Raw genomic sequence first — 26,013 nt, 5'->3', positions numbered from 1 at the left:
CATGTAGTTGGAGGCTTAACTGAATTGTGTTCCTTGTTAAGTCATTTAAGTAAACTACTATTTACAAGTGCACCTGACTTAAAAATATCGGTGAATTCTGTATTGCCACTTACTTAACTATATGAGAATCAGTATGAAACAGCCAATCTGTATTATGTACCCATTTAAAAAAAGCTTTGACACATGTTGTAGATAATGTAAAGGAAAGAAAAATTCCAAAACGTGATTTTCATGGAAATTGAAATCTGTTATTTCCTAACTTTTCTTTGGGCAGCTAATTAAGGTGAGAAATTGAGAAAATTAAATAATGCTTCAAAAAGTTTTTAGTAACCACTTTATTGAGATATAATCCATATGCTATACAATTCACCCTTTTAAAGTTTATAATTCAGTGGTTTTTAGTATACCAACAGATTGGAACTATCACCATACTCCATTTTAGAACATACTGATCACCTTAATAAAAAGAAACCTCATACTCAGTCCCTTCTCATTTCCCCTCAATTACTTCAGGCCTTCTGTCTAGATTTATCTATTCTGGTCATTTCATAAACATTGAATCACATAATATATAGACTTTTGTGACTGATTTCTTTTACTTAGCATTAATGTTTTTGAAGATTCTTCCATGGCCTAACATGTTTAAATTTTTTATTGTGACTATTTCTATTTGCAGATTGAATATGATACATTCTGTTACCAGGTCAAAAAAATAGTTGATTACTGTATTGTTTTCTTTGACTCACTGAAATATACTGTGTTTGCTGAAGGGTTGCCATTGATTTTACAGATTTTATAGAGCATGCTCTATAAAGTGAATCTTATTCAGATTAGTATACTTTTCTGATAATCTTTATTCATCCTATTTCTACTTTTTTCATAAAAGTTATGACATCTTCTCTTGCTTACCTCACATCCAACTCCGTATACCTGAGGTAGCCTCTATTTGCTGTGTGGATGTATCTTTTTACTACTTAAAACTTTTCTGTATTTTGTTCCTTTTAGACCCTGTTTGGCAATAACAAGCTTACTACATTTGGAACCAGCACAACCAGTGCTCCTTCATTTGGTACAACCAGTGGCGGGCTCTTTGGTAACAAACCAACCCTGACTTTAGGAACCAATACAAACACTTCCAATTTTGGTACATATAAAAAGCAGGTTTGGCTCTCTTAAAGTTACACTGACTATACCACACATCATTCTCCTGATTCATATGATTGGGAATATTTAAAAATTCTCAGGTAAGCTGTGGCTAGATATGAGGTACCAGAGGGGGAAAGGTTTAAAATCATGGACTTGGGTTGACATACCTAGAAGAGATGTAAATTCCCTTACCTCATTATTAGTCTCTTAACTCCTTGCTTTGGATAAAATGGGCTTTGGATAAAATGGGCCATTCAACACATGCAGTAGTACCTTGTAGAAAGTTGCTTTTCTAATGGAGATTAATTTTTTCTTGGATTACCTCACCAGTAGTTGAGAAACCATATGAAACACATTCAGTTGAGATAACACATTCTCTTAGGCCAGGTTTCAAACAGGGAAGTAGTGCACAAATGAGATTTGATGAATTTTTTATTTTTTTTATTTTTTTTAATTTTTTTTAACTTTTATTTATTTATGATAGTCATACAGAGAGAGAGAGACGCAGAGACACAGGCAGAGGGAGAAGCAGGCTCCATGCACTGGGAGCCCAACGTGGGATTCGATCCCGGGTCTCCAGGATCGCGCCCTGGGCCAAAGGCAGGCGCTAAACCGCTGCGCCACCCAGGGATCCCTTGATGAATTTTTTAAAAAATATTTTATTTATTCATGAGAGACATAGAGAGAGGCAGCAACATAGGCAGAGGGAGAAGCTCCCCTGGGGAGCCCGATGTGAGTCTCAATCCCAGGACTCAGATCATAACCTGAGCCTAAAGCAAACACTCAACCATTGAGCCACCCAGGCGTCCCGAGATTTGATGACTTTTTAATGTTTTTTGTTGTTTTTGTTTTGATTATTTTTCTTTTAGAGATTTCATTTTGGGGGGGGGGTGATTTGATGATTCTTACTGAAAATTGAAGCTTTCTTTCAGCTATAAAAGTATATTTTATGTTCATTTAAAAATATGAAAAATACAGTTGAGATGGAATAATTTTAAAAATAACCCTAAACTATTTAGAGAAATGTTGGAATCATTAAACTTGCTTAATAGAAACATTTGTCTTCTGTAACTACCTAATTAAGTTCTAAATCAGCTTTTAAACAAATTAACATAATTTGTGTTATAAGTAAGATAAGGAAGTTCATTTCATGACCAAGGGAAATAGTGGTTTAAGTATCTGTTAGGATTTTATGTGTCAGATACATCATTAGACACTGGGAATATTTATTGAGAGATAAATGAAAAGACATGGTTGTTGGAGTGCCCGGCTGACTCAATTGGAAGAGCATGTGACTCCTGATCTTAGGGTCGTGAATTTGAGCCTCCCTTTGGATGGAGGGATTACTTTAAAAAAAAAAAAAAAAAAAAAAAAGACATGGTTATTTGCTATAGGTCAGCAGTTATATAATTTTTTGGTGTTTTTGAGAAGTCTTACAGTGTATGGAAAAAGGGACTACATTAAACATGAATTATTACAGAAATATATGTGAAAAATAGGTACCAATTATTAAATTTTTGTGTTTAATTTGCTTTTTAAAAAATAATTTACTTTAGAGAGTGTTCATGCTTGAGTGCAGGATCGGGGAGGGGCTACGGGAAAGGTAGAGAGAATCCTAAGTGGACTCTGCTGAGCATCCATCCCCAAGATCATGACCTGAACTGAAACCAAGATTCGGACATTTAACTAATTGCACCCCCTGGTGCCCCTTTAGTTTGATTTTTTTTTTACCTCTTGTGTTGGTCACTTACTCCTAGTAATGATTATCATTTCACCTAGAATTATTTTTTATTATACTCTGTGAAAGAGTGGTTTTGAGGCAGCGGGCTTGGTTAACATGTGTACTTATTTCTTATTTTATAAAATTAAGACGGGAAAGATACTTAAGGGCTAAACCAGTGTTTTTCAGTCTTTTTTCATCACTACCACTCCTTCCCCCAAAAGCTTTGTAAACCATTTTTTTCTTAATAATCTTCTCACCCTGTGAGATTTTAATACCACATGTGTTTCTTTTATCTGTTTATATGATATGGGCTTTGAGGGCTATAAGCCACTGTATAGCTATGATTCATTTAGCCCCTGGAGAACCACTTTTTCCTTTCTTTGAAAATGCACTTTTGGTTTTTTTTTTTTTTTTGTAGCATGCTTCATTGTCAGAAAAAAAATTGTTTTTATCTGGATACTTATATAAGCTAAAATTATAAAATGGGCTGGACTTACTGAAATATACTTAATGTTCTTTCATGGTTGCAGATTTCTGATTTGTTTGGAGATTTTTTGTTTTTGTGTAAATCTATTTATACTCATGTTCAATGATTTGAAAGTGAAAGATTTCATTTTTATCTAATATGCCTTATTAGCTTATGTGATGAAACTTAATCGTCCTTATTTTTTTTTCTTTTTTAATCTCCAGTGTTGACCTAGTGCCGGACATAGAATAGATGCTCACTAAAACTTAAATGAATTACTGAGTGAATAAATGGGGCCCTAAGAGGAAGGATTACTTCTAAGTCAGATGAAGGTTGTAGGGTGGGAACTTGGGTGAATTGAACATTCCATTACTACTCTTGAGGGATCTTGTCTGCGTAAAGCTTTCTTTGAAATTCTTGTTTTCTTGAGAAGCTGTCAACTTGGAGTTTGTGGTCGAGAGTCCTCTGTTTGGAAATAAGCCATATAACAATCTGGAAATGGAATACAGTTATACAAAGATTAAGAGCATCATTCTATTATTGTTAGCCACACATTATCCATTACGGGATTTTGTTTCTGCTGCTGATTAATCCACAAAGTTAAAGGTTGGGGTTAGAGTTACTACAGTTGTAGAGTTGCTACAGTTGGTGTTGTGAGATCCTAAAGTCATTCTTTAGAGATATTAGTTCATTTTCTTAGTAAGTAATTACTCCTGGCAGGGACAAGTTTAAGATTAAGTGAATATAAGATAGTGTCTGAATTTCTAAATGAATGGAGAAATAGAATTCTTTTAGGAGAGGAATTACAGACTCGTTGGATGTCAGCATTTGTGAGCAACAATTTAGAAAGGTTGATTCCTTAGGTATTGATGAGATGGTGATGGGCAATAAGTCAGTGGTTTTTCTGTACTATATGATTAGGTGGACAGTTAGGAGCTATTTGTATACTTAAACATCTTTTTTTTAAAGCTCATTTTTCTGAATTGTGATATAATTGAAGTATAACATTTGTTTCAAGTGTAGGACATATTAATTTGCTATTTCTGTAATATTGTGAAGTGATCACCATAGTCTAGTTAACATCTGTCATCATGCATAGTTATACTTGTTGTGATGAGAACTTTTAAGGTCTACTATTTTAGGAACTTCGAAATATGCAAGACAGTATTAACTATAGTCACCATGATACGCATTACATCCCCGTGACTTTTTATTTTATAACTGGAAGTTTGTACTTTTTGATTCCCTTTTACCCATTTCATCCATCCCCCATTTCTGCCTCTGGCAACCACCAATACATTGTATGTGTGAGACAGATATGGTTTTTTGTTTTACAAGATTACACATATAAATGAGATCATGCAATATTTGTCTTTCTCTGTATGGTTTACTTCAGTTATCACAATGCTTTAAAATCCATCTGTGTTGTCACAAATGGTAAAATTTCATTGTGCTTTATAGTGGAATACTACTCCATTGTATGCATGTACTACATCTTTATCTGTTTATCCACCAATGGCTACTTAGGTTATATCTTGTATCTTGACTATTATAAATAATGCTACAATGAATGTGAGGGTGCATATATCTTCTCGAGTTAGTTTTTTTTTTTTCCCCCTTTGAATAAATACCCAGAAGGGGGATTGCTGGATCATATGGTAATTATAGTTTTAATTTTTTGAGGACCCTCCAAACTGTTTCCACAGTGTCTACACCAGTTTACATGCTCATCAACAGTGCACCGTGGGTTCCCTTTTCTCTGTGTTTTCACCAACATTTGTTATTTCTTGTCCTTGGGATAATAGCCATTTTAACAGGTGTGAGGTGATAACTCATTGTGGTTTTGATTTGCATTTCCCTGATAATTAATGATGTTGAGCATCTTTGCATGTGTCTTTTGGCTATCTATATGTCTTCTTTGTAAAGAGGTCTGCAAGGATCTTCTACCTATTTTTTAATTAGATTGTGTTTTTGCTGTTGGATTGTTGATTGGATATTAGCCTCTTACCAGATGTACGATTTGCAAATATTTTCCCTCATTCAGTAGACTGCCTTTTATTTTGTTGATGGTTCCCTTTGCTGTACAGAAGCTTTTGAATTTGATGTAGTCCCAGTTGTTTATTTCTGCTTTTGTTGCCTTTGCTTTTTGCATTACATCTAAAAAATCATTGCCAGGACAGATATTAAGGAGTTTACTGCCAATGTTTTCTTCTAGGAGTTTTATACTTTGAAGTCTTACAGTTTAAGTCTAATTTTTGTGTATTGTGTATGATGGTGGTCCAGTTTCATTCTTTTGCTGTCTAGGTTTCCTGGCATCATTTATTGGGGAGACTATTCTTTCCCATTGTATATTCTTGGCTTCTTTGTTTTAAATTAATTGAACATTAATTAATGGTTCTTAATTTTAATTTAAAAATTGTTTTGAAATAACAGAGTTGATCAACTTTTGTCAGTAAGAATCGGAGGAAATGTGTGGTATAAACAGTGTAAGTTGGGACTTATTTCCCTCGTGTGGGTTTGAGATAGTTCATGAGTATCTTATTTTCTACTGTTAATGGGGCTGGAAGATCCTTTCTGGATATATTTTAACTCGAAAAGGAAAAGAATATCTCCAAGTACATTTTTTCCTGTTTTTTTTTTTTCCTTTAAAAAAATTGATTGTGCTTGAGTAGCAGTACTCCCATTTTGTGGCATAGCTATTAATTAGCATAATTGCAAAGATTTAATGAATGTATGAATTAAATAGATTATGTCAGATTACATGCATTTTTACGTGTATTAGAAACATATTTTCAAACTGTTTACATTCTTTAACTTTTCTTGATCTTTCTCATTGAGATAATAATCCAAATACTGGCATGACTGACTGAGTGTAACATTCTTAGTTGGTGATAATATCCTATATTCCAGATATTCTCTTTACTTTGTTATCTTTTGAACTTGTTTCCCTCCATGATACCCCTTAAAAAAACTTCCAGGTGTTCCAAGAACAAGGTTTGCTGGCCAATGATTGATTTTTCTTTTTTCCTCTTATCAAGAGAGATCAATGATAGGGTTACCTGGCTGATTCAGTAGGTGGAACATGCAGCTCTTTTTCTTGCATGCATTAGTTAGGGGAGGAGCCAGAGTGAGAGAATCCTGAAACAGACTCCCTATCAAGTGTGGAGCCTGATGCAGGGCCCAGTCTCCTGACCCACAAGATCATGACTTGAGCCAACCATAAGAGTCTGATGCTCCACTGACAACCAGGTACCCCTGGAGCATTTAGCTCTTTTTTTTTTTTTTTTTTAATTTTTATTTATTTATGATAGTCACACAGAGAGAGAGAGAAGCAGAGACACAGGCAGAAGGAGAAGCAGGCTCCATGCACTGGGAGCCCGATGTGGGATTCGATCCTGGGTCTCCAGGATCGCGCCCTGGGCCAAAGGCAGGCGCTAAACCGCTGCACCACCCAGGGATCCCGCATTTAGCTCTTGATCTCAGGGTTGTGAGTTCAAGCTGCACGTTGGGTGTAGAGATTACTTAACAAAATCTTAATTAAAAAAAGATTAATGATATGTTTATTGGCTGTTTTATTGATACTTAGCTCTAAAAGAGGTGCAGAACTTTTGGACATATCTGAACAGAAGGGAAATGACAGTAATGAATGCAGTATATAGGTATCTTTTGGGGAAACCTGTGGATTTTCCAGGGGGAAATCATAGGATTTTATCATAGGATGGTAGGTAATAGTGAAGGAGGATGGTTTGTTTATCTCCATCATCTCTGATAATGAAGTAGTTCAACACAAGAAAAGTTATTTATAGATTATCTTCTCATTTTAATTATCAGCTAGTTGAGTTCTTGAGTACTCCATGAGCTGATTGGTTATACCATTAAAGTTGCTCCTGTGTGATCAGCCAGCCACACATTATTGCCCGTACAGGATTCATTTGTTCAAAACCAAACCTACTGTAGAGATTTTTATAGATAAATTCCTATTAACAAGAACCTTTAGCTTCAGTAGTCTTTGTTGATTGTCTCATATATATAGATTAAGTAATCTCTGTACCCAGTTTGGGGCTCAAACTCACAATCCTGAGATCAAAGGCCACATGCTCTACTGATTGAGCCAGCTAGGGGCCCCAATTGTCTTATTTTTAGTGAAAGTTTGAGGAAATGCATTTTTCTTCCATTAATTAAATGTAAAAAATAGGTTTGAGGCTTTGAGTATTAAAAAGGGAATGTATATGCTCAAGCACAATCACTTTGTTTTAATGGATATTATCCTGTATTGAATATTTCAAGTCTGAAACATAAGTAAATAGGAAGATTTTGGGGTCTGTTTATAGGCATCAAAATTAAAAAAAATTTAAAAAGCCTACCATTTAGGATTTCTAAATATCAATAACTGGACAAGATGCAAAGCTTAGGATCATACTGCCTTTTTAAAAATTCCCTTGTATAGGAAATTAAGAGTTGTGTTAAAAGTATAGTCCACTCATTCTTTTCTCCTTCTAGGTTTTGGCACAAATACCAGTGGGAGTAGTATTTTTGGAAGTAAACCGGGACCTGGCACTCTGGGAACTGGGCTTGGTGCAGGATTTGGAACAGGTAAGGAACTGTACCTGAGATTTAGGAAGTGGCACAACATGGCTTTCTATTTGCTAGAAGTTAAGACCACCGTTAAATCATATGCCTGGAAATAGGCAGCCTAGATTTTCATTTTCACAAGTGGACTAATAAAACATTCCCAGCAGTTATATTTTATCAGGTTTTAAAACATTTGCACATTTTATCTTAGAGGTTGTATTCTCCCTTTCTATAAAACGTTTGTCTTCTGATAGTCTAGTCTGTCTGGGATTTTTAGTTTTTAATGTGAGACTTGTCAATATGATGGCATTATTAATTTTCACTTCCCTTGTGCTACCTTTGTAACAGAGATTTGAACTGTTAGTCAAGTAAGCTTTATTACCCTAATGGTAAGAGAGAGCAGTAAGAGCATAAGTTGAAGTAATTTTAGCAAATACCCTGAGGTTTTATAAGGTCGGTGCATACCTCTCAGTTCTTTCCACCTTGATGTAGAGTCTTCACACCTTTATCTCTATTTCTACTATTGATTTAATGCTTTTGAAGACACTGACCTTTTTGCCTGCCCAGCTGTTTTAAGCAGTATGAGAGTGGTAGTGGTCATAAGATGAATAATGCTTCAGCATGTAGAGTTCTAACAAGATTGTTATAGCATATAGTTTTGCCTGTTTCCCAAGTCATCTGACCATGGGTGTGTGGTCATTTAGTTGCAAACCATTTATTTCCATGGTCTCTGTTTCCCTTGTCCAGTTATCTCTTGTTTTTGCTTCTATGCTCTGATCATTTATCTGTCATTTCCTTTTTAATTTTTTTTTTTTTTTAAGATTTTACTTTTAAGCAATTTCTATACCCATTGTAGGGCTTGAACCCACAACCCCAAGATCAAGAGTCTCATGATTAAATGACTGAGCCAGCGGGGCACTTCATCCTCTCCTTTTTATTTATTTATTTATTTAAAAAAAATTTTTTTTTATTATTATTCATTTATTATAGTCACACAGAGAGAGAGGGAGAGGCAGAGACACAGGCAGAGGGAGAAGCAGGCTCCATGCACCGGGAGCCTGATGTGGGATTCGATCCCGAGTCTCCAGGATCACGCCCTCGGCCAAAGGCAGGCGCTAAACCACTGCGCCACCCAGGGATCCCCATCCTCTCCTTTTTAATAGAACCTTATTTTGTACTCTATGAGCTATTTCCTTCCATTTTTCTTTTTTTCCTTTTTTTTAAGATTTTATTTATTCATGATAGACACAGAGAGAGAGAGAGGCACAGAGACATAGGCAGAGGGAGAAGCAGACTCCATGCAGGAAGCCCGATGTGGGACTCAATCCCAGGACCCCAGGATCATGCCCTGAGCCGGAAGGCAGATGCTTAACCGCTGAGCCACCCGGGATCCCTCTATTTTTCTTTTTAAAATAAAAGATCTAGGTGCTTTTTTTAAAAAAATTCAGCAATACAGAAGTTTCATGATAAGTCAACATCATTCAGCTGTGAAGTAACAGTATTGAAAGTTTGGTGTTCTTGTCAGACTCCTTTACATCTTATACAGTTTTTTCATTTATTACATTTTTCAAATGTGTACACACACAAAGTTGTGTGTGTGTGATATATATGTATATTTTTATTATATTCTTAAATAGAAACCATATCCTTAACCAAAGACTGAGATACATACATTAGTGGGATATAATACTCATAGAGTGGGCTACAAACAGCATTTAAGGGGAAAAAAAATTAGAATGAAAAAATCATTGTACAAAGCAAATTAAGTATCATTTAATTTTTGTTTTATTTATATATATGTTTATGAGTCTCCAGGTATTTCATATTGTGTGCTACAGTAAAATGTTTCAATCTGAAAGCAACTGCCTTATGTGGTATTCTGTATTTCATTTTTTCACTTCCCATGACATTTTGGGCATGTTATTTTTTTCTTTTGATCCATATATATAGGTCTAATTAATGCTTTAAATTTTTTTTTTTTTTAATTTTTATTTATTTATTATAGTCACACAGAGAGAGAGAGAAGCAGAGACATAGGCAGAGGGAGAAGCAGGCTCCATGCACCGGGAGCCCGACGTGGGATTCGATCCCGGGTCTCCAGGATCACGCCCCGGGCCAAAGGCAGGCGCTAAACCGCTGCGCCACCCAGGGATCCCTAATTAATGCTTTAAAAATAACTGTTTAGTATTCCATTATGTATATGTGTGCATATATGCACATAACACATAATTATATATGTTATAATTCAGTTTCCCCCTATTAGACATTTGAGTTATATTAATAGCAATGCAATAATGAAGATCTTTTTTACATAATTTTGTATGTGTTAGTATTACTATAAGATTGAGACTTGGGGGCAGCCCGGGTGGCTCAGCGGTTTAGTGCTGCCTTCGGCCCAGAGCCTGATCCTGGAGACCTGGGATCGAGTCCCACATCTGGCTCCCTGCAAGGAGCCTGCTTCTCCCTCTGCCTCTCTCTCTCTGTGTGTTTGTCTCTCGTGAATAAATAAATAAATCTTAAAAAAAAAAGATTGAGATTTGGAATTGGATCAGAAGATAAACATTTTGAAGTTTGGTCAGTCTTGTTAATTTGTCTTCCAAAAAAAAAAAATGCCGTTTTGAAGTTTTGTTCTCATTGTATAAAAGTGCTAATTTTTCCCATACCTTTCCATATATTTTTTTCTTTTCCACTCCCCCCCATATTGTTGACTTTTTCATCTTTACATGCATGATAGTGGAAATTGGTATGTTCTAACTTGCATTTCACTGATTACTGGTGAAGGATAGTCTCAATGTATTTTACTGGCCATTTGAATCTTTCAGTTCCTTGTTCATAATATTTGATCATTGTTAATCTATTTTTGAGAGTGCTTTTATATTGTGGATATTAACTCTTTTGGGTTGTATGATAGAGTTTTATCTGAACTTTTTAATTTATCCGAATTCTATCACATATATTTTGCAAGAAATAAAAATTAAAAAGCTCTAGTTTTTTGTTCAGTGTGATCTCTAAGCAAAATATATCATCTGACATCAGTGTTCTCTTCTAATCCTGGTGGAAAAATTAGCTTTGGTATGGGCAAATTACAAAGCTTTTTCAAGGGTAGTTTTGACCCTACACAATTTGTGAACCATAAACACAAAGTGCAGGTAAGATGCTACTCTAATGTCTGTTAAAAATATTTCCACCAGGGATCCCTGGGTGGCGCAGCAGTTTAGCGCCTGCCTTTGGCTCAGGGTGCGATCCTGGAGACCCGGGATCGAATCCCACATCGGGCTCCCGGTGCATAGAGCCTGCTTCTCCCTCTGCCTGTGTCTCTGCCTCTCTCTCTCTCTCTCTCTCTCTCTCTCTCTCTCTGTGACTATCATAAATTAAAAAAAAAAAAAATTTCCACCAAATCTTTATAAGTTTTACCATGTAATTTTTTTTATTATTATTTTTTATTGCCATGTAATTTTATGGTATCTTCACGTATAAGTTTTATTTTTATGTGGTTAAAGTTGTCATTCTTTCCTCTTTGGCTTTTAGGTCTTGCAGGTTATTAGCAGTGCCTTCTCCTGCAGTCCAAATTGTATAGTATTGTATAACTTTTTCTGATGCTATCATCTTCTTTTCCACAATAATGTATTAACTCCCTTTTTTTATTTGGATATATTCAATTTTTTTTCTTAAGATTTTATATATTCATGAGAGACTGAGAGAGAGGCAGAGACATAGGTAGAGAGAGAAGCAGGCTCCATGCAGAGAGCCCAGTGTGGGACTCAGTCCCAGGACCCTCTCTGATCACTCCCTGGGCCGAAGGCAGATGCTCAACCGTTGAGCCGCCCAGACGTCCCTGAATATATTCAGTTTTCCTTAAACAGCTCTACCTCACGGTCAACAGATCCCATTTTTTTTACTGCTGTTATATATCCCTCATTCATGCTTTGCATAAACTGAAATACAATCAGTAAAGAATTTTACATTCCCAACCTTAGCAGAAATAGATGATATAGAGAAATGAGAGTTCTGAGAATCACTGAGCATACACTATTGGAATTCTTTGATGTTCACATCTGCTAAAGCAGACTTTAGGCTTTGAGAGCAGTGTCTGGAGACAATTGTATGTAAATACCCATGTTCATGAACCCTATGTGTCATGGTATCATGAATAGAATAGCACAGTATAGGTTGGGATGATGTATTTTTGGGGCATTAGCTGAGTGGGTATTCCTATGCACCTTTTGTATTGAGTGATGGAGATTCATACTCTTACCTCAGCTAACAAATTTTCTTGTAAAACATTTTATATTATTTATTGGTGTGTGATATTTTTACCCCCTTATGTGCTCAGCTAAGGAATACTCATTAAATCATGGGTGTATAAGTTTCTGATTTAATTTGACAGTAATATTAACTATCATTGGCACTATCAGTATGGCATTTTCTTGGTAGTTATTTAGTAATATTAAGAAATTTTAGTTCTTTTTTTTTTTTTTAATTTTTATTTATTATAGTCACACACAGAGAGAGAGAGAGGCAGAGACACAGGCAGAGGGAGAAGCCGGCCCCATGCACCAGGAGCCCGACGTGGGATTCGATCCTGGGTCTCCAGGATCGCGCCCTGGGCCAAAGGCAGGCGCCAAATCGCTGCGCCACCCAGGGATCCCAGAAATTTTAGTTCTTAAAAGTTTCCGTGAAGTAGTAAGTTTAAGGGTACATCTAGTAAAGTTTATTGTTACACTAAGAAAAATATACCCAAAGCTAATAGATACCATAAATAAAATTAAATTTTAATGTTTATTAGAAGATCTCAAAAGGAATATGACCATTTTCACATTTTTCTTGAGTATCCCTGGAGTTTCCAGGGCCACTACTACTATGGTGCCCTGTATATATCTACTTTATGATTCCTACAGCTAATTATAAATACACTACATTTCATGAATTGACATTATCTTCCATCAGAATGTCCCTTAGCTTATGGACTATTAGTAAATCCTTTCATTAAGTGTAAAGATCCATTTGTGTAATATAAGATAGGTCTGGGTAAAATGCGTATTTTTTCATTAATAAATTGTAACAGTAGCAGGCAGGTCAATTTTTGATGGTCTCTTTCTAGATCACCGCTCAATGCCTTTTTTATTCTTTTTTGGGTTATTGAAATACAGTGGTTTTTAGACTGTTTCATGTTTCTTCATCCAGGACTGCTACAAAGGTGAGGGAAATATGCATCTAGATGAGAAATTTTTGTCCATTTTATATATTTGGGTTTTTTCTAAGTTTTTGTTTAGGGGGTAAGGAGGGATTTGCTACCTGGAAAAATAAAGAATTCTGAAATTTGTATAAACTATATCTTTCAAGGCAGTAGTTTCAGTTTTTCTTGGAATTTTCACCAATTTCTAGTGGTTTGGGACTTTAAAAGAAGTCTTATTTCCTGTTCCAGAGCTAGGGTTTATAAGGAGAAATAATCCCTTTGCTACCTTGTTATCTTCTTGTTATTGATGAAGTTGGACAATTAAGGAATGTTTTGTCCATTTAATAGTTACCCTGACTAATTTATATTGTATGGATTTTCTGAGCATAGACTTATCTTTGCTATTGCAATCTCAGAGCAGTTTGTATTCAATATATTTTATTTACTTATTTTAGAGAGAGTGCGAGAGACCTTGAGCGGGGGTGGAGGGAGAGGGAGAAAATCTCAACCAGGCTCCACACTGAATGCAGAGCCCAGTGCAGGGCTCGATCTCAAGACCCTGAGATCTTGACCTGAGCTGAAATCAAGAGTTGGAAGCTTAACTGACTGAGCCACCCAGGCGCCCTTTTATATTTTTGACCTCTAAGTATAACTTGAAGTGACTTTACAGTTCTCTCACGGAACTGTAGATCTTCCAAACTGCTAGTAACTTTTTGAGGAGGACGGGACGGAAATTTTTAAAAAATTTTATGCCAGTAATTTATTCTAAATAAATTCTCCCCATTTTCACAGCCAACAGTATCCATAAGCAAGATTCATTAGGCTTTAAAACATAAGTTTCTGCAGTGGGTTTCCCCTCTGAAAATAAGTTTTTATTCCATCCAGTCTGATTCATAATGAAACTCGAATCTGTTTAGTAAGCTCATCACAGGGCATTTCGCTTTTCTTTTTTTTTTTTTTTAAGTTTTATTTATTTAAGTAATCTCTATACACCAAGTGGGGTTTCAGATCATGACCCCAAGATCAAGAGTGGCATGCTCTTTGAACCAGCCAGGCGCCCCCACTTACCTTTTTATAAAACAAAACGTTTGTCTTGGTGTAAAGTAGTATGCATAAGATGGTATATTTGAAAGTGTTACTTTTGCTATTCAAAGAAGATGTATTGGATTTGGTTTTCTATAGGTTAGCTTCTATGTTAATCAAAATGATAACATTGTGATTGGTTCAGCTGCATATTTTAATTTGCAAATATTGAAATTTAAGGAGACTTATTTTTTTAATTCTTTCAAACTCTGTATTACTATAGTGTAGCAGTTAACCCTGATGCACCAAGGGTTTGAACCTCAGTTTAACCTTTTACTACATTGATGACGTTGAGCTGATTCCTAAACCCTCAATTTTCTCATCTATAAAATGTGGATAATATTTCCTACTTCAGGGTTATGAGGAATGAAACAGTAGCTTATGAATGTTAGTGTCTACTAGTCCTCTTGTAAATGCTTAATATGTGTTTTTTCATTTTAATCTTAGGGACAAATACCTAAGCTATATATTACTATCACATGTTATAGTTGAAACAAGCACAGAGAGGTTAAATATTTTGCCTCTGATGTATAGAATGTACTCAACACAGTGCCTGGCATATAATTAACATTTACTGTATTACCTCTTTTGTTGAAATGAATGGTCATTATGAAGTTTCCAAATGTATTATATTTTTAAGTATCTGACCTCTGGCACAACATTCAAAGGATCTCCTGTGGCACTTTTTCTTTCCTCTTGTCTCCATAGCTCTTGGTGCTGGACAGGCATCTTTGTTTGGGAACAACCAACCTAAGATCGGAGGGCCTCTTGGTACAGGAGCCTTTGGGGCCCCTGGATTTAATACTACGACAGCCACTTTGGGCTTTGGAGCCCCCCAGGCCCCAGTAGGTAAGTGTCAGTCACTTTAGAAGGCTTTACTCAGTTTATTTCTTGCTAATACTTAACTTGTTAACCTGATTTTCCTCCCACTCCATCCCACCCTTAAGCAGTACAAAAGTGCATATCACTAAACAGTCATGTAGTACAGAAGGGCTTGTGATGGATCCTGGCCTTCTCCACTTCCTGACTCCCAGGCCTAGTCCCCCAAAGAGACTGCTTTGTTATGGCCACTTTGTTTCCTGGTATATAATTAAATGATGTGCTTATGTTGCTGTGTTTTGCTTTATTAAGTCTTAAGTAAATTTAACTTGTTAATGGTAGGTGGGAAATATAGCTCACTTAACCACCCACCTCTATGTTCTTTATTCACTTCTCCTAATATAGCTATGTTACTAAATTCCCTGAGTCATTTTATCTATTGAAGTGTTTTTCATACTTCAATCGTTTGAATACTTTTTCCCAGTTATTGCCCTCTCTGTCTACTATCTTTATTATTATTATTTTTAACTTAAAATTAACTTCTTAGTGTAAATATCTTTTTAAAAGAAATCTGCTCTATTGGAGCTTAAAAAAAACCCTGATATCAGCTGGCATAAATGGAGTAACTGAGAGAATGAGAGAGAGCAAGAGAAAGTTAAGTTAGTCTCTGTACCATGAAGTTCATCTCTCATCATGATCCGTGTACCACGTTTGGATAAGTTTTTTGCAAATTTAAACCATGTCCCTACATTTTCTTATTCTGTCAACTGCAAGAGAGTATTTCTTGAATCTCCTTGGTCAAGTAAGGATATTACTGCCCTTTCTTACTTTCTTTTTCCTCATTTCTTCTTTTGCCATCTTTATATTTTTATATTGATAATGTATTCTGTCCTATAATTATTACCTTCATCATTTCTTTGATTAAAGAATAATTTAAAAGTTGTAAATGTGAACACAGCATTTATTACAACTATGAAAATATTGCTGCCCAGCCATGTACATCTTTTTTGTACAGCTTTTTCCTTCCCCTAGAATTTGATTTCTTTTTTCTCCTTGCATTACCAGCCTTTATCACCCTCCTAAACTGGTCCAAATTCTTAAGGACAGTATCAGAATTCTTTCACTCTGGATATATCATTCATTGATCCCTCTATCCTCCAGTAGTATGAACTCTGATTATTCCCTAGGCCTTCAACATGCTCCTGATACTCACTTCAAGTCTATTCAGTGGGAACTGCTCTGTCCTAGGTGTTGGTTTTTCCTCTACTTCCTGAATTGCCTAGAATGTATTTTTAAATTAAGTGTACATATAAGGTAAACTTTGATCACTTACAGGTCTGAAAATACCTTTTTTTGTTCCTCATGCTTTAATGTTATGGAATTCTAGTGTGAAAATAATTTATCCTCAGAACCTGGACTGTATTTATTGCATTAACCATTATTATTTGTTGAAAAGTCTGATGCCTTTCTAATTCTTGAGACTTTTCAGCCACTACTTCCATAAGTATTTAGGATTGTTCCCTTGTCCTGAAATTATACTGAATTACTTATATCCTTTTTTTTTTTTAAGATTCTTTTCTTTTCGTTTTTTAGAGTGGGGGGGACGGGCAGACAGGGAAAGAGACTCAAGCAGACTCCATGCCCAATGCAAAGCCCAACTCGAAGCTTGATGTCACAACCCTGAGATCATGACCTGAACCAAAAATCAAGAATTGGATGCTTAACCAATTAAGCCACTCAGGCACCCATTTTTTATTTTAATGCTTGATTCTTAAGCTGTTTCTATTTTTTAGGAGATTTTTTATTGTCTTCTAAGTCATCTTTTTGAATTTTTGTTTTCAGCTTGTAAGAATTCCTTCTCCTTTGAAAATTTCCTTTCTCAGGCATCCAGTTTGTAGATGCAATTTTCTCTTGAAACTTTAACTGGCATTTAAAAAATATTTTTAGGGATCCCTGGGTGGCGCAGGGGTTTGGCGCCTGCCTTTGGCCCAGGGCGCGATCCTGGAGACCCGGGATCGAATCCCACGTCGGGCTCCCGGTGCATGGAGCCTGCTTCTCCCTCTGCCTGTGTCTCTGCCTCTCTCTCTTTCTTTCTCTGTGACTATCATAAATAAATATTTAAAAAAAAAAAATTAAAAAAAAATAAAAATAAAAAATAAAAAATATTTTTAGGTCTTTTTGTGCCTTAATAAATCTTGAGGATTATTTTTGCTTTGGTCCTACTCTTTAATACTCTGTGATCTTTACCATTCATATTCAAGAATAAAATAATAAAAAGCTCACTGGCAACTTATGTTTATGGGTAGAACTTGTTTACCAGTAAGTTTCACTTTAAGGTAAGTAGTCCAGGAACCAGTTATTGTTGAAGGGTCCTCTGTCAGAATGCTACATTCTTAGCTCTGGGATGATGCAAGTACTGAAACTTGTTGCCCTTGTTATTTCCATATGTTAACTTGGTTTCATCAGAGGCACACACTCTTGATGTTTGGCTTATCTGTTGAGTACACTTCTCCTGCTTTCAGTCTCAGTTCATCAAACTTGCTTATTTGAATCCCTAATCTTTCTGGGATTCTACAGGGCAGATATGCTCCACTTTGGGCTGTAATCCCTTGTGAATGTATTCTAAGCTATAATTTGCACTATGCTGCTTTGTCACTCCTCTGTCTACTTCTTTCCCCCTAGAAATTTGTTCTATTTTCTCATCTCTTCATTTGTTATTTCCCGTTCTTTGTCATTATGGGTTACATAGATATATTTTAATTTGACTAAACACAGATTTTACTTAGGGGTGCTTGGGTGGCTCAGTTAGTTAAGCGTCTGCCTTTGGTTCAGGTCATGATTTTAGGGTTCTGAGATCAAGTTCCACATCAAGCTCTCCACTTATGGAGTTCTCGTCTCCCTCTGTTCCTTCCCCTCACTTATTTTCTCTCTCTCTCATAAATAATAATAAATAAAATCTTCATGAAAAACAGATTTTATTTAGATCTTTGGTGTGGAGGTGAATTAGAATTCTACTTGATCTCTGTGTAAACATTAGAATCAGTTTTATCATTAAAGGTGATATTTTCACTTTTATTTCTTTTCCTTAGTTTTAGTTGTTTTCAGTAGAAGGGACATACCATAAAATACCGTAACCTGCCATTTTTACCTGGATAGTGTTTTGACTAGTTGAGGTTTAAAAAAAATTTTTTTTAAGTTTTCCTTATTTATATAATCTCTACACCAATGTGGAGCTTGAACTCAACCCCGAGCCACGATTAAGAGTCACGTGCTCTTCTGACTGAGCCAGCTGAGCACCCTTTGAATGGTTTTTGTTAATCCCTCTTTTTCTAAAGTCAAAGTTCCTGACATGAGCATTTGATGTTATAATTACATATGGTAGTGTTACCATGCATATGAAAGTAGCTGTACTGCATTTTGGAATGTACATCTTTACATCATAGGATGTTAGTTGAAAGATGCTTTATAGAGCTTATGTGAGTCCTCTTTTACCATGGTGTTCCTTCGTTACAGTTTTCCAAGTCAGTCTAGTCTATTGTTTTGTTCAGGTTGTTTAGAAACCAAAACATGCTTCCATAGAACTTCCACTTTGTGGTTCTACTTTTACCTCCTAAGCTAAGCAAACCAGTCTGTCAGTTTCTTTGCAGTAACCCTATTGTCTTTGTTCTAGATAAAATATCATCAGTGTTCTAGACTTTTTTTTTTTAATACTTTTTCCTGTCCCTTTTTTGTCATGATGTGGCTTTTCAACATATTTTTCATATTTTTGTTTTCTTCTTTTGTGTATGTGTGTTTTCAAATTATTTTGAGCAGAATTGAATATAACACAAATGGCAGTTTAGTGCTTATGCTTGCTTGTTCACTTATTTTTGCTAACATCAGCTCTCTTGTCTCTATTTTTAAACAGTTAGCTTAGAAAATATTCCATATTTAAACATACCAAAGAAAAAAAATCCTCACACTTTCCTAATTACATTTGGATTTGTTAAAGGAGTAAAGGAGTTCTTTTTCTTTTGAGTAAGCTCAGGTGGGATGATCTATTATACTAATTAATGATCGGATCAGATGGTGCAGGTCAGTGTTTTTTTTTTTTTTAAGATTTTTATTTACTCATTCATGTGAGAGAGATGCAGAGATAGGCAGAGGGAGAAACAGGCTCCATGCAGGGAGCCGGACATGGGACTTTATCCAGGGTCACGCCCTGGGCTGAAGGCGGCACTGAACCGTTGAGCCACCTGGGCTCCCCCAAGTCAGTGTTACTTTTAATGCATAATTGCCTGTCAAGTAATGGACGACTAGCATTCTTAAAAAACATCCAGGTTTTCTTGAGTCTCCTTGAATAGTCCACAGAATAACATTATGCAGTTACTGTGTGGTACTTACTCTGTAACAGAAACTACTTTTCTTACGTTTTTTTTTTTTTTTTAAGATTTTATTTATTATTCATGAAAGACACACAGAGAGAGAGAGGAGAGACACTGGCAGAGGGAGAAGCAGGCTCCACACAGGGAGCCCAACGTGGGACTCGATCCTGGGTCTCCTGGATCACACCCTGGGCTAAAGGTGGTGCTAAACCGCTGAGCCACCCGAGCTGCCCACTCACTGATAGTCTTAAATTGGTTTAGGAACTTTCTGAATACAGATGATTTGCTATATGCTCTTTAAATCAACATCTCTGATTTTCACCATCTTGAGCAAACTTGCACTTTCTCCTTATATATTAGCATCCATTGTTTTAGTATTAGTATGTCTAATTTTAAGAAAGCATAATTTGAAAAGAGTGGATTTATCCCTTTTTTATTGATTTAGCTTTAGGTGTGTGTGTTCTTGTTTTGTTATTACTGCTGCTGTTACGTTTTTTTCCCCCCTTATGAGTATTAAAATTTTCTAAATGTTTTGTTTGTGGGACTCCTTTAACGTGGATTATCTTATTTATATTTTGGTGTTATCCTTATTTTAAACACTTATAAAGGAAAAGTATTTATCTCTGAAATAACAAGTATGATCTGATTTTTTTTATCATTATTTTTGGAAATATTTTCCAAAGAAGTTTCTTCAAGGTACAATGTAGGTGGTTGTGTGGGTTTTCTTGTTTTCTTTTTATTGAATGTAATTACAGACCATCATCATTCCTTGTCTGTTCCCTAAATTCTCTGTGACTAATGACATGTTTTTAAATTTAAAAGAAAATTAGACTAATCAGGGTTTATTTTTTCTTTCAATTTTTACTTGAATGTAATAAGAATATTAAATATAAATAGTAAACATATAAGGAAACCTTAACAGCCATTTTTATTTTTTGTATGCCAGTTTCTTCTTTGATTATTCTTTGATTATCTTTGAATATTTTTTATTCTGGAATTTTTACTTATTATTTTTAAAGGTTTTATTTATTTATTCATGAGAGACATAGAGGCAGAGATATAGGCATAGAGAAGAAGCAGGCTCCCCACGGGGAGCCCAATGCGGGACTCGATCCCTGGACCCTGGGATCTCGACCTGAGCCAAAGGCAGGCACTCAACTACTTAGCCACCCAGGCGCCCCTGGAATTTTTACTTATTAAATTAAATCAATGATATTTCCTGATTTCTACAGAGAAACACATTGTTATTTTTAATAACCGCTTAACTCACCATGTTGATGTATCATGATTTTTACAACTGTTAATGTTGGATATGGTTGTTTCCAAGTCGTAACAATTACAAATAGTATTTATTGAATACTTAACAAACTTCTCTTTGTTTCTATTTTAAACCCTTGGGTTAAATTTCCATGATTGAAATGAGTAGGTTAAAAAATACAGAAACAGAACTTGTTTTATGTACTGTCATATTATTTCTGTTGAGTAAAAACCAATTTATAATGTTTCTAGAAGTCCAAGACTATAATTCTTTTCATACAGCTGTGGCACTGATAGATAATGAGATATGCATAAAATACTTCTTCCAGGTTGTTTTAAATTACATTTTATTGATTATTCGTGACAGAGAACACCTAAGTAAAAATCTTTGTGTGTTGGCTCTTACGAAATGAAGTGCCTCTTCATATCTTTGAGCCATTAGTTTATTTGATTGTTGATTTCTTTCACAGTTTGCTCTTGTACTCCCCACCAATAATGCCATGTAGTGAATCTGAACATTTTAAAAACCTTTCCCAAATGATTCTATGTTTTCTTGCTGTAATTGCATTGGATCCTTGGACTGACATCTTGCTTTCTCTTTTCTTTTTTTCAAAAAGCTTTGACAGATCCTAATGCTTCTGCTGCCCAGCAAGCTGTTCTGCAACAGCACATCAATAGTCTAACATACTCACCTTTCGGAGACTCTCCTCTGTTCCGGAATCCCATGTCAGACCCTAAGAAGAAAGAAGAGGTAAACTTAAAGAACTTTACTTTTGTAACGTTTATTTTTCAGATCAGGAGAAACAAAATGAGCAGTATGTAACTTCTTAAATAGCCTAAGCAAAGTTAGTTGTAATTAAGTTTTTAAGACACATTACTTATCTTTTCAATGGGCCAGGAGGTAAGTTATGTTTGCTGTATCTAGAAGGCAGCATGACAAACAGTGAAATAAACACTAGACTGGAGGTGAGGGCTGGCTTTTCAACAGCCCTGAAATAAGGCATATATTATTATTCCAATTTTATAGTTGAGCCAATCTAAGGCTCAGAGAGGCTAATTTTCCTAAAATCATAATGCTCTTAAGTGGCACATCAATATCGTTTCTTCTGGTTTCTATAGTTAACCTTTTCTTAATCTTTTATGCACTAATGTCAAAGAAACGATTTTCTACTCACAGTGGTGTGGGTTAAAAGTAGTCTTTGGTGTGTTTAATCCTCATGTTGCCGTGTATAGTCTGAGACCTTGAGCATATATTTTTGCCTCTGAATGTGTTTCTTCATCTGTAAAATGGGAATAGTAATACTCTTTAGTGTTGAGAATTAAATGAGATAATGCATACCTAGTTCATAGTAAGGCCGTCTATAGATGTTACTACTGAGTTATTCATGTCATCGCATTTCTCCTTCAGCTGGTATTTGAATTAACTCTATAACTAGATATAATGAGAAGTAAGATAGGAATTAAGTGCTTTATGACATGCTTTTATTTATTTATTCTTTTTTTGAAGAAAATGAAACTATTTACTAAAATGTTTAAAATTTGAGTATATGACACACAATGTTATCTTAGTTTTATTTATTTATTTTTTTAAATAAATTTTTTATTGGTGTTCAATTTACCAACATACAGAATAACACCCAGTGCTCATCCTGTCAAGTGCCCCTATAACATGCTTTTAAATGTAAGTTGTGCTTAAATGAAAATTATGTGTGTGGCATCTGAGTGGCTTGGTCAGTTAAACATCTGACTCTTGATCTCAGGGTTGTGAGTTCAAGTCCCATGTTGGGCTCCATGCTGGGTGTGGAGCCTACTTAAAAAAAAAAAAAAGAAAAGAAAATTATGTGTTACTTGTATAGTATAATTAGAGGCCTGAGTATGTGCTAGTCACTGTGTTCAGTACCAAGGATACAAAGTGAAAACAAGAATTTATCTTCTAAGTGTTTGCTATTTATTTAGTGAGGAAGATTAGATCTCTTAAGGTGTTCAAATTTACCCAATTTCAATACAGTAAATACAGTAATAAAATAGCCCATCAGCTGATAATCGAGAAACAAAATGTTGTATATCTATACGATGAGATATTCAGATATCATTCAGTCGTAAAAAGGAAATAAGTACTGATACATGCTACATACAATGTGAGTGAACCTTGGAAACATTATGCTGGGTGAAAGAAGTCAGACATAGGAGGCCACATAACTCCATTTATATAAAATGCCCAGAATAGGCAAATTTTTTGAGACAAAGTATATTTGTGTGTGTGCCTGCTGGTAAGGAGTGGAATTGGGAGGCACAATATTTCTTTTTTTGAAGTGAGGGGAATGTTCTGGACTTAGAACATGGTGATTCTTGCCCAACTTAGTAAATACACTAAAATTCCCTGTATTGTATGAGTTAAAATGTTGAATATAATGTTAAGGAAGAGTGTAGATTCTTGGATGAGTGTGATAAGGCTTTTGCAAAAGAGGTAACATTTAACTTTTTTTGAGTATGTGAGGCGAAGTTGGTAGTTCTAGGTCAAGACATTCCAAGCAATGGCACACGATTGTGAAGGATCACAAAAAAGATCTAGAAAGGTTCATTGTTGCTAAAGTCTAAACAGTCTGCACTGTAAAGAGAAACATAAACTATGTCAGGGTTTATGTGTTAGACATTGTTGTTTCAAGTGGTTATATGATCCCATGTATAATGTTTAGGAAAACAAATGTGTAACATCCTGCAGATGCTATAGAATCATACTAAAGGTGCCATCAAAATCCACCTGAAGTTTTCTTTTCTTTTTTTTTAATTAATTTATTCATGAGAGACACAGAGAGGGAGAGGCAGAGACATAGGCAGAGGGAGAAGCAGGCTCCATGCAGGGAGCCCAGCGTGGGACTTGATCCCAGGTCTCCAGGATCAGGCCCTGGGCTGAAGGCGGCGCTAAACCGCTGAGCTGAGCCACCCGGGCTGCCTCCCACCTGAAGTTTTCATTAGTTGTGTCTCTCTTCTACTAACTTGTAATTTCCTCAAATACCAGGGAAAGTGATTTTATTATTTTTATTGCCAGTACTTAGTTTTTGACTCATGGCAGTTATCAACGTTTAACTAATGCTGAATAAATGCAAGCTAATATCATTTTTTCAGCATGATTTAGATTGCACAGAAGTTGAATACAAATTCAAAGGTAGATTTCAGTTTATATTGAAGCATAAGATTTTTGGTTGAGTTGAAAAATAAACAGTATCTACCTGGGTAAATGGCAGAGATATTTGAACTCTGTTCTTAATGTGTTTTTGTTTGTTTTTTTTTTAAGGCCGAATAATGCATATGAGTTAAATGAGAACTTTCCTTGATGCTTTTGTTTTTCAGAGATTGAAACCAACAAATCCAGCAGCCCAGAAGGCTCTCACTACACCCACTCATTATAAACTAACACCCCGCCCTGCCACCAGAGTTCGACCAAAGGCTTTACAAACAACAGGCACAGCCAAGTCACATCTCTTTGATGGGCTGGATGATGATGAGCCATCCTTAGCCAATGGAGCATTCATGCCCAAGTGAGTTTATTTTTGTTAACATAAGTTAAATATAAATATTAATTTAAATATAGTATGAATGTTGTAAGTTTAGTTTTATTTGTTTTTTGTTTTTTTAAAGATTTATCTATTAGCGCAACTCACACAAGTGAGAAAGGGGGCAGAGGGGGAGAGAATCTTTTTGTTTTTTTAAAGATTTTATTTATTTGAGAGCATACAAGCAGCATAGAGGGGTTAAGGGAGAGGGGGAAGCAGACTCCCCACAGAGGAGGGAGCCCAATGTGGGACTTGATTCCAGGGTGCTGGGATTATGACCTGAGCCAAAGGCAGATGCCACCCAGGTGCCCCCAGAGGAAGAGAATCTTCAAGCAGACTCTCCACTGAGTAGTACATTGCCCAACTCTTCTGAGGGGCTTGACACAAGGCTCAGTCCTGGTGACCCATGAGGTCATGACCTGAGCCAAAACCAAAAGTCAGACACTTAACTGAGCCACCCAGGCACCCCGTTTTTAATTTGAAAAATAGAGAATATTACAAATAATAAAAGTGGCCTGATTATTCACCAGGTATTAACCATGGTTAACATAAAAATATTTTGATTCATATGTTTTTGTTTTATTTTAAGATTTTAGGGCTTACATAATTTTAAGTAGGAGACACTTTTTTCTTAAAACTTAAATTGGCCAAACCAATTAAGAAGAATCCCTCTACATATTTTTATATTCCCGTACATGCAGGTATTGAACCAATAATAATTACACAGGAAAAAGTACACAAAGTATGTAGAAGAGTTGGTAAACATTTAAAATTACACTTAAATTATGCACTAGAGCAAATATGCCCTATACTCTTAATATATACACGGGGGGGAATGAAGAAAAATATACACCAAACTGTTAACAATAATTAACATTTGGAGATATAATTTCAGAGCATTCATTTCTGCGTTATTTTTCTAGATACATAGCTAGACCTACAGACATAGGCTTTTTAAACAGCAGATACTTTCTAATCAGAAAAGCTTGGCCTTAGCGAGTCTTGGTGGCTCAGTCAAACATCTGTCTTCCACTCAGGTTGTAATCCCAGGCTTTGGGATCAAGCCCCGTATCAGGCTTCCTGCTCAGGAAGGAGCCTGCTTCTCCCTCTCCCTCTGCTCTTCCCTCCCACTATGCCCTCGTGTTTGTTCTGCACTCTCTCTCTCTCTCAAATAAATAAGTAAATTAAAAAAAAAAAAAAAGTGTGGTTTTGTTTTCTTTCTTTCTTTCTTTCTTTTTTTTTTTTTTTTTTTTTAAGTTGTGGGGGAAAAATGGTGATTCATCCTTTACAGCTCTTTATTTCTGAATGTTACTAAGTTAAAAAAGCATGACTCTTTTTCTTTCCTTAAAAATATGGTGGGGGCACCTGGGTGGTCAGTTAGGCAGCTGACTCTTGGTTTCAGCTCAGGTCATGATCTCTCAGTCGTGGGATTCAGCCCCATATTGGGCTCTACACAGTCTACTTCAGAGTGTTCTCCAGCTCACTCCTGCACTCTTTCTCCCTCCCTCCAATAAGTAAATAAAATCTTTAAAAATACATATATATACGGTGGACTGCTGGTTCAGAAAAAACAAAGTCCAATTTTATACATTTCTTAGCACATAATTGGATTATTTTAAAGGGAGGGACAGTGTATTATTTATGTTTACGTCCTAGCATTTAGCAGTTTGTTTGGCACAGAAAGGATTAGGTTGGGGAGGTATACATTTTGCCGATAATACCACCTATATCCCCTTCTTGGCGTCCACTTCTGCCATTGATCAGAAATATTTTGGAGTTCATCTCTCCTTCTTGGATTCTTTAATTGGCTTCCAGGAACCCCATACTTTCCTAGTTTTCTTCCTACCTTACTG

At 35.7% G+C, this 26,013-nt stretch overlaps 1 protein-coding gene across 5 annotated transcripts in view; it reads left to right on the top strand.

Moving 5' to 3' along the window:
• Nucleotides 1-26,013, top strand: part of NUP98 (nucleoporin 98 and 96 precursor) — a 118,431-nt gene that overhangs the window by 27,227 nt on the left and 65,191 nt on the right. For 3 of the 5 annotated variants that reach the window (XM_049098920.1, XM_035703981.2, XM_035703980.2), the window contains exons 10-14: nt 1,006-1,144; nt 7,836-7,928; nt 14,875-15,015; nt 21,224-21,357; nt 23,958-24,145. In XM_049098920.1, coding sequence (XP_048954877.1) covers nt 1,006-1,144; nt 7,836-7,928; nt 14,875-15,015; nt 21,224-21,357; nt 23,958-24,145 — 695 coding nt within the window. The remainder of the gene's footprint in view (nt 1-1,005; nt 1,145-7,835; nt 7,929-14,874; nt 15,016-21,223; nt 21,358-23,957; nt 24,146-26,013) is intronic. The other 2 variants (XM_035703983.2, XM_035703982.2) reach the window with 2 other exon arrangements.

This window comes from Canis lupus, chromosome 21, assembly GCF_003254725.2.
Source record: "Canis lupus dingo isolate Sandy chromosome 21, ASM325472v2, whole genome shotgun sequence".
In the NCBI taxonomy this organism is placed as follows: Eukaryota; Metazoa; Chordata; class Mammalia; order Carnivora; family Canidae; genus Canis; species Canis lupus.
The sequence above is the reverse complement of the archived record's forward strand: the minus strand, read 5'-3'. Positions and strand labels throughout refer to the sequence as shown.